We start from the raw sequence: 10195 nt of genomic DNA on the forward strand, positions 1-10195 counted from the left end.
CGATAGACCGTGAAAGTGGTACGCTGCCAATTTGCCTTTTCTGTGAATGGGGCTGGTAAAGCCTTTGCCTTAAAACTGTTTTAAAGGCCCTTGGAGCTCCTGAAATGACTACGGACAGTAAACTTTAGTTGGTGCTTATGGCTTTTTTTTTTTTCTTTTTTTTCTCTTTTTTTTTTTTTTTTTTTAAGGCTGCATTAGACATTTGAAAAATGCATCACCCCTTGCTGTTCGCCTAGGATTGCTGTTTCCGTTTCATTATCTGAACAATGGCTTTGATGTGTAGTTGATATTTGGTTACGTGAGGCACAAAAAGAATAATAAAACAATATACTCACTGATGTGTAATTTTAATTCGCTTAAAGCCAGGCTGCTTCAAGGGCTGGAATGATGACAAACTCCGCATCAGCATTTATATTGCAATTTTTCTCATGTCTCACGTGACCTAAACACCAACTCGATGTCACAGCCACCATTCAGTTGATGAAACTGAAACATCATCAATAATAAATGTTAGTTTCATTATTTTTATTGCATTTCATAGGTGAATACCACAGGTGGCTGATTATGTATACTAACTAGGGGTGTGCAAATACCAAATATTAACTCTCGAATCGAATATCGAATAGTTCCAGTATAATACTTTGTTCAGCAGAGCAAACTTACGCAGCCAGCGCTTTCAAGAGACCTTCATTCGGCCTTCAAGGGCTTGAATTATATGATGTCTCTAAAAACTGCCGAGAACCATCGCATCACAGTAATTTTACCTAATGAACTCGTGGAATACGGATGTGTATACATTTGAGATGAAAGCTAAGTGGCAACGACGAATAATAGTAATGGGTTCACAGGAAGGGGAAAGAGCGGTACTTGTCACACTTGTTTCTGTGGACACCTGAACCATGCCGTAAGGGAAGGGAGGAATGTGGGAGTGAAAGTGGAAAGAAAGAGGATTCGTAGTGGAGGGCTACGGAGTAATTTCGACCACCTGGGGATCTTTAATGTGCGCTGACATCGCACAGTACACAGACACCTCTTCGTTTCGCCTTCATCGGGACGCAGCCGGTGGCGGTCGGTATCAAACCCAGATACTTCGGCACAGTAGTTGGGCATCTAAACCACTGCACCACCGTGGCGGGGCAGCGGCAGCGACAATGTTTTGAAATTTTGTAATGCCATGAAGGGCTATGCGCAAGGGTTGTGCTTCAAGCCAACTAGCCCAGACAACAACTTTTGTGATTTTGTCAAGCGCTTTTATTTGCGCGCATTATCGGGAATCTCAGTCAGAATCGTTAGTGCCTGCATATGGCCCTTCTTGCAATGTGACACAGTAGCAATGGTGCCTCTTCACAAATCCCCCATCACATTTCGAGGATGCTTCACTGCACGGACTGTGTAGTAATGCCATGCAGTGAAGCATCTTCAAAATGTGACGAGTCAGCGCACTTGAAGCACGGAGGAAGCATGTGGATGCGGACACGTCTAAAATGGCATCATTGGAGAGCTTGAGAATGTGTCAGATGAAAGAAACGCTTATATTTTTATGGAAGTCAGCTGCTAGCATCTCTGAGGATGTTGAGATGCTAGCTAGATGTTGCTAGTTGATGCTAGCTAGATGCTAGATGTTGAGGATGAGGTAACTCTCCTTGCCAAGGCCAAAGGTTACAGAGAAAAGGAAGCAGAGATTGCGACCATGGAGAGGAACATTAATGCTGAGCAAGGGTCATTCCTAATCTGTATACTAAGTAAAAAAAGAAAGATTTGCCCTCCCTCATCATTGGCCCTTTAATTGTGTCTTGCAATTTATAAATTCTCCTTGTGAATTTCAGGCCAGGAATTCTGTGTGAAGAATGGCCTGCAGGTGCCAGCAGCTCACTGATTTTGTGCTGCAATAGTTCAACGCTCTTTTGAGTGCCCTGGCACAATATGCGTGGAATACTGCAGATATAGGTTAATAGTCCAATACAGCACTGCTCTTTTATGAGCTGTAAATTTCCTACTGCCAGCATGCATGTAGAGATACTGAAGCACCTGCAATATTCTACACTTTATTTTTCCCTTAGCCCATGAAGGCCCTCGTTCCTTGACAGCATTCTTGGAGCAAACTGTGATGAAAGTGGCTTCACAGCTCAGAGGAAAAGAACCCAAGTATAAGGTAAGTAGTATGGGGTTCTGCCATGTTTAAAAGAGAAAAAAGAACGATGACATTGGAATAATCTACACCCTTTGAAGAGTTTTTTTTTTTTTTTTCTTTTTTTTTCTTCAAAATGAGCCTAGTGCACTAAAAAAAAAATTATCAACATAAGCTGTAGCACTATCCCAACCATTATGAGATATGCTTTACATGTGAGTTAGAGAGTCTTTACACCACCACATACCGCCATGGTGGGGCAGTGGTTAGAGAACTGCTTAACCTAAGGACACTGGTTCAGTCTCAGCTGTGCTGGCTACTTTTTGATAGAGGTGAAAAGAAAGGTGCCCATATGCTGTGTGATGTCAGGGCATGTTGAAAGCCACCAATAGTCAAAATGTCTGGAACCTATTACTACACTACAGCGTCCTTCATAGCTTGAGTTACTGTAAATCAAACCAGACACCACTGTGTACTGAAATGTTATGGAAATGATTTTGCAAATGTTAGGTAGTAAACATTCAAAATGTGCAATCAAGGCACTGTGCTGCTTCACCAACACAAGCAAGTAAATTTGAATAGCAAGCTTATGTCACAAGGGTAGACGTGACAGCCTTCTTTTGTTATGTTCCCACTGCAACAGTGGAAAAGTAAACTTGCTAAAATGCATGGAATTTAGAATTCATTCTACATGACTGTAGTATCTTAAATTGCTGATTCATATCGAAATAGTAGATGCAGACAGTGCACAGAAGGACAGGGCAACTGCTTGTACTGTCATTTTGTATCTGCATCTGCCATTTATTTAGTAATGATGAATTTAGGCAGCTGAGCGTCACTAGTGCAACTAAACAAGGTCTATGTAGCAGAGGCGCATCCTTGCTTCCTCGCTGATGGGGCTAACGATCCCTTCATTATTGTTGTCTTCTGGGTTTTAGGTCTTGTGCCAACCTTATCATATCCTATGCTGTCAGTCTAAAGGAGAGATGGAGAACGAAGGAAAAGCTGACTCCAGTTACTATATAGCTTATAGAATAGCATATAAAACTGCATTGGGAGCTCCGAAACAACACAATAGATCAGTTGCAAAATCTCCGGGGACCACATGCTAATCTGCATAGACCTAATAGATGCTGTCACTGCATATATTTATTGTCCTAGAGTCAGGTTCTACCATCATTGTTCATGAAGTTTTGCCTCACAGGGAATCTGGTTTATCTGACCGGCCTGCATGTTTTTCTTTTCTTGTTCGGTTTGGACTCAGGTTCAGTTCTGGGTTCAAATCCAGAGCAAGACTGTCCTGGTTCGAACCAGTTCAGATAGGTTCAAGAACAAGGAGATTTTTGAATGTGGTTGGCTTTTTTAATCTACCCTGTTGATGCTTTGCTTTCGTTTGCATACAGGGTTTGTATTCAAGGCATCTGTGTGCTCTAGTATACTTCATACTCTAGCACCACTTTATTTACTTTGTAATTTGGTTGCCTCAAGCACCTTGCTTTCATGTTAAATCAGCTTTCAGAAACAGTTAGGTCAGGATGAGGCTTATATTGGACTGTAAACTAATAATGTAAGATGGGCAATAAAGGCTAGATCAATAAAAAGGCATGACATACACCGGAAGGACACTTTTTTTCCAAGTAGGCAATGAACAATACATATTGTCTGGACAAGGCCAGGTATTGGTAATGTGGTGAATTTGCTAGCCCCTGCCTCTCGGTTCCATTTGTGTGTAGGTAAACATAAAAAAGCTCACTCAGACATTGAAAAGGTTTTGAATATATGTAGAGGTTCTAGATAATTTGAACTTCTGAGAATTTGAATGAAATTTTCAAAACACAAATAGACCATTTATTTGTCTGCATGATATCTCATGAGGGATAATATAAGATGATATATTGGTGGAGCTGCATATGTATACACTAGTTCAGCATTTTTGGAAACCCCATCTCACGTCCAAATAGTAGGAGCCCACTGAGCCACAAATTTTATTATGATGTAACATAAAACCTTTTACAAAAGATTTGTAAATATATCGAACTGTAAGGTGAAACAGCATGAAATACTACAAGGAAATGAGGAGTTCCATAAAACTGGAAACTGTTTTTACGTGTTCGAAAACAGAGTAGCCAGGACTCCGAAATATATGCAAACTTCTGCGGATAACGAGAGGGGAGGGACAACGAAGAGATCACCGTAGAGAAGCCCTATCCTGGATATGCAGTACCTTGCGGCCTCAAATGTGTTGGAAGCATGAAAATATGCTAACACATAGTAGTATGTTAAAAAAAGGGATGTTAAAGAACGTTGGAATTTTTGGCTCGTTATCTGACTTTCCCTTCTCGACAAGGTGCATGCGAAGGTAATCACCAAAAAGGTAGAGAAACGTTTGACTACAGTCAACTGGAAAAGCAGGTGGGTTTTCAGAAAGGATATTCAACGATAGCCCATATCCACACCATCAATCAAGTGATATAAACATTTCAAGATATTAGCAATTCCTTCATAAATTCCAAAAAATATTGCAGCCTACCTCTTCATTGAGAGTGAATGTATCTATGACATGCCCTGCTGAGCTTACCCTTTTTATGCCCTATTCTGCTAAGTAGCATTCTTGGTCTTTTTGGCTGCTTTCGCAACGTCAGGAGCATAGCTAAGGTAGACAGTGTGCTCTACATCCTTTTGCCGTGTGGAGCTACTTTTTTTAACTGCATCAGCAGTATAACCCCTTTTCGGTGAAAAAGCCATCACATGGGTGCATGTTTGAATGTGTGTGTGCATGTGTTATCAGATCCTATTCTGATAAAAAATTCCAGCCTTTGTTCAGAATGCATGTGCCAGCTTGACAAGTCTGCTTTATCATCGGATTCAATTTCCAACGAAAATCAACTGATGGCCTCGCCTGCATGCAGTATCTGAAAAGAGTCATTGACACCCTAATGTGTCTGAACTGACTTCACCTGCTTTATAATAAAGTGAGGTGCTGATAACCCACCCTCTCTTTCATGTCCAAGTATATGTCTTCCACTTTGAAGAAAAGTGAGTCTAGTATTAGCTGTTGTACCCTTTTAGTGGCACTCTCGGAGCCATCATGAAGTGGTGACCATCTGGCGATTAAATAGAAGGAAGTAGGCGTCGCTTTTCTTTCCCACTCATGAAAGAGTGCCCATGGTGGCTCAGTGGTTGAGGCGCTCAATTACTGAATTCGAGGATGCCGGATCAAATCCCAGCCACGGCGGTGGATTTTTGACAGAGGCGAACAGTAAGGCACCCATGTGCTGTTCGATGTCAGTGCACATTAAAGAACACTAGGTGGTTAAAATTTCCAGAGCCCTCCACTACGCCGTCTCTCATAACCTGAGCCGTTTTGGGACATTCAAATCGTACAAACCAAACCATGAAAGAGTCCGGTCTAGGAACTGGGCATTTTGGTTTATTTGTATTTGTTTTATTGTTTTTAATTGTATTGTTTATTGTTTCTCTTAATGCGGCTCGCATAGCAGTGCGAGTTTGAGACCCTTGGTTTAGATGGTAGTACTGCCCACATTCGCCACCATCGTGGTTATAAGAAGCTCTCATCCCCCCTCTTTTTTTCATTTATTTGCATGAAGAGCTATTCAAAAAGGCAAGATGACTACCCAGCAGTGATGCACTTGATCAGACTTGATGTTTAATTTTCTAGCACACAGCAGCATATGGTACAAAGACATTTCCATCGAATACCTTGTTCCAAACCTGGCACAACGTGTATTGAATGTTCAGTTACATTTAATTCCTAACGCTGGTACTGAGCACTTGTTTAGTCTTGTGATCATTGCAAAATCGGATCCCCTACGAAATAAAGGTGGATTTGCAAATCAAGCTTGATCTGTTGGTTCAGGAAAAACAGGTGTACTGTTGGCTGGAATGTGCTAAAATTACTTTGGAAAGAACACTACCATTCCATTTAGGATATATGCATGTGTATTGAACACTCAACAGTTAATTTGTTTGCAGTGTAGTGGTGACCGGACCACTGAGTAAGAGAGGCAAACTTTTGTACTTTTTTTTTTTTTTTCAGAAAAACACTATTCATTGTTAGATATTAAGAACTGTGTTCATAATACTGCTTGCGTTTTATTCAGCTACAAATTTCTCGTCAAGACCAAATTGCATGGCTGCATTTATCTAATATGAGCTGATTGAAGTTCTAGTACCTTTTAGTATCTGCCCAATGGCAATCTTGTCTTCCGGGCAGCTGCTGGCAAGCATAGGGGTGGAAGCAGGCTCGAGCATTTTGGAGCAACTTTGGGAGCAGTAATAAAGCCATTTTGGAGCAGTTGAATTATGTTTCGGAGCAGGTTTCTAAGGTCAAATGCCTCTGATAATTGCAGTTTTCTTTTTCTGAAATACAGAATTTCCAGCCCGACTTTTTTTAATGCAAGTTCAATGCCTTTCCGACTTTGCACTCATCTCTGTCAACACAAACGGCCAACAACTTCGAACAGAACTGCAGCAAAAGGAACGCTTGATGGTGCACTTCATAACTGAACACCTAGTGACCTAAAGCATTTGCCTATTTTGACTTGGCAGATTCAAATGTCGAGTCAACCACTTCGATGCGCTCAAGCAGCGCCACTAATTTGGAGCTCAGATTAATGGACACGACATTTCCGCTCTCTATCTTGTGCATATCCTTTTTGATCCTATGCCTGTGCTGATAAATTCCTCCGCACTAGTCAGTAGTACCTTCAGGAAATATAGATGGCACTGAAGGGCAACCTTTTCATCCTTCAGCATTTTTACTTCACTGCTTCCTGCTAATAGTTCCATCATTCCTTGCTTGAGCAATGCTGGGACTCATTTTTAACACCTTGGCGATAGGGCCTGTATGTTTTTCCAACACTCTTGAGAAGCTTCCTAGTGATTGACACCTCTGGTGTACCAACCCATAAAGCTTCAAGTATGATTTTGTCTGATAGGCCTAACAAGCTTGTCACTGACTGAGAGGTTCGATGGTGAAGTGCCTGCTTGTCCTTACAGCAGAACAATTAGAAAAACTCGTGCAGTTTTTGCAGTCTGACAAGTTTCCCAACGGCTCTCAGTAGTTTGCGCCTATCTGCTTTGCTTGCTGCTCTCTCTTTTCTTTCTCCACCGGTGATTCAAAAGGTTGAGAGGAGGTGCTATGTCACACACACAGTGCATTGTTTTGCAATTATTCCCTTCAATCGCCTGTGGCTCACACTAAATTTACTTGCGAATAAATATTTATGATACTTCATGCTTCCCTCTCTTACAAAAATTTCATTTGCATTAAGCCCAGTGCAAGGTGCGTTATATCCTTGCTCCCGGTGCTGTGACACTTTCCTGTGTTCTGGTAAATTTGACGGCAGAACATCAAGGCAGCCGGTTTGGAGCAGATTTGGAGCAATATTGCATTTTGGAGCAGGATGGAGCAGGGAAAGCTGTTTGGAGCAGAATGGAGCAGCACTTCCCACCTATGAGCTGCACCCACCTCCACTGTCCAGAAGGCTAAACAACAGAGGAACAAAATGTGATGCCGAAATCAGATTCAAATACTCAATGTAATGTAAAAGTGAAAAGTACAACACACACACACACGCACACGTGCGTGACAGAAGATGCAGACGTCAGCATGATAGCGTTTTCTTCTTCTATATCCCTCATCCCTGCATCTTTTCTTTGTGCTGTTTTTTTTTTTTTTTTTTTTTCATTCAGTCTTGGTTATGAATTAGTAACGAGCCTGGTCAATGACTTTTGCAAGCTTTGTTCAGGTGGTTGTGGGAGAATATGGGGATAAAATCAGTGGTGAGAAACATTGATAACATTCAGTTTGCTGAACCCATTTACCCATATAAGATCTTAGAGGAAGAGATACAGAGCGTTAGGAATTACTATTTGACATTGTATCGAGGAACTAGATAAATTGTGGCATAGAACAGGTCGCTTCTGAACAAGAGTTTCTCTGCATTTTCATGAAGGCAGCCATGTTGGTATGGTCACAACCAAGGCATTAATTTTAGACTCTTGTTTGGGAAACTGTATATCACTACCTAAGAGCAGCAGGGAATTCTGTGAGCTCCTTCTAAATTTCAGTAGTGACTTCTCGGCTGGCTCCAATGTGGCTGTCAAATTTGCAAAGCACTCCCACTCTTCTGCAGTGATGTTAGCCTTCTTGGATGCAAAACCGCCACTGAATTCCTCATGTTTTGACCAACCATTTAGCATGAAACATGTTTTCGTCCATCTTTCGAGCAGTCCAGAGTTTTTCATTGTTAAAGGTAGCTGCAAAAGAGGGTCATTGCCACTGCTTACACAATGCCGCTACAGTGCTGACATTGCGTACATGTGCTTTTTGTTTGAAAATTGTGTGGTTGCCCTTCACAATACCTTACAAAAAGTACAGTGAAAAAGCGGGGTAATTTATGGGGCCGTGTGTTCAGGAATAAATATGCTAGAAGGGTCAGTCGGTTCAGATTCATTATGAGACACAGCACAGAAACAATGCAGTTCAACATGCAATCGCAGGACGAGCGCTGAAAGTACGTGGTAGCGCGCTAAGTGCTTGTGAGGTAACCTAAAAGTCATACCCCACCAGTGACGCTCGTCTAGTGAAAAGTGATGCGAGAAGAGAGCTTGCTTTGGATGTTTTTTTTTCTTACTTCCACTCCAAATGCCATGAGCTCACATTTCTGTGCTTATTTCTGTCACTTTAAACAGTCTCAGGGTTCTGGAAAAGAGCTGCCCCAATTTATACAGCCTTTACTTTGTAGCTGCTGACCAAAATGATCATTATCTTTGCAGGTAAATTTTGCACAGTGTGGTTTAATGGTTTCACCTATGTTTCACGCATTGGTGGTACATGACACAGAGAAAAGAAAGCTACTATAATGTAGGGCTTTAGGGTTCGAGTAGTTGCGACAATCTGAGTGAAATTTTCAGCAAATAAACGAGAAAGGGATATATTAGCAAACCCAATGTTTCTCGTCGGCTTGGTGCGCAATGTGTTAGGACTGCCAGGTGCACTTTATGCATAATTTTGTTTCATAGGCTCCACTCTACTCTCCTCTGTTATCTCTAAGTTGGGAGCTGTTTTCATGCAACTAGTGCAACTCTCAGCGGCTAAAAATGCGGTCAGATCTATTTTGTCTGAAAAAAATTATATATATTTGTAGAGTATGTGGTGTGGCACAAAAGCTGGAGCTGAACTGTATCCCAAACCAGTTTGGCAGTTTCTCTGAACAATTCTGATTGGGGTTCAGGTCCAAGATAGAGAAAAAAATGTGTTCGGTTCGATTTTGGTTCTGGGCAAAAATACAGATTAGTTCCAGTTCGACACCATGGTTGTGCGAGCCTGATGCTAAATGGGCACAGTGAGGAAAGAGTGAGCTGCCTGGTAATCTTTACAATTTACCCAAGTCTTGGCACGAAAAAATTTGTAAATGTGTTTCATGCCACAGTAACATGCTTTCTTGAAATCTTGCTAAGAGGTGCATTCATTTTCAGGAACTTCTGAGCTTGCTGTACGAGGCTGAAGTAGCAGTAGCGCGATGTGTGAGTCTCCGGAAAAAATTCTACCGCGAGAACTCGGCGGACTCTTGGATTGCATCACCTGATGGCGCTGATCCACATCGTCAACCTTCCACCACCTCCAATCACTTAAGGAGCTCAAAAACCCAGGCAGAAACTGATGTCAATAAGTTTGTGTTGGACCTCGTTGACAATCCTGAAGTTTCCATACCTGGTGCCGGCAAAGGCAGTGTTGGGAAGCTGGTGTCTCAGTTGTTCGTCGATTCTTTGAAGGTAAGTTAGCATGCAGCAGTATGTTAGGTTCTATTTTTTCCGCATTTTAGCCTATACCTTCAACTGAAATGGAAACCTATGTTTGCAAGCACTTCAGTTGGAAGTCTTCTGTAGATAATTTTGAGGTGATTTGCCTTTATTGCCTGTACTATTTAATAAAGCCTTCCTGAAATGATGGCATTGCTGTAGGAGTACCATATGACACAAGAGTGCCTGAAGTGAGTGAGCTGTGCTAAGGCATTCAGACATGCTTCTATGGATGGAAAG

At 41.7% G+C, this 10195-nt stretch overlaps 1 protein-coding gene across 2 annotated transcripts in view; it reads left to right on the plus strand.

Moving 5' to 3' along the window:
• Rab3GAP1 (RAB3 GTPase activating protein subunit 1) overlaps nt 1-10195 on the plus strand; it is a 257376-nt gene that overhangs the window by 239675 nt on the left and 7506 nt on the right. For both annotated transcript variants that reach the window (XM_084590698.1, XM_084590699.1), the window contains exons 22-23: nt 2061-2152; nt 9632-9928. In XM_084590698.1, coding sequence (XP_084446824.1) covers nt 2061-2152; nt 9632-9928 — 389 coding nt within the window. The remainder of the gene's footprint in view (nt 1-2060; nt 2153-9631; nt 9929-10195) is intronic.

Source organism: Amblyomma maculatum, chromosome 1 (assembly GCF_055883805.1).
Source record: "Amblyomma maculatum isolate TAMU_Amacu chromosome 1, ASM5588380v1, whole genome shotgun sequence".
NCBI lineage: Eukaryota > Metazoa > Arthropoda > Arachnida > Ixodida > Ixodidae > Amblyomma > Amblyomma maculatum.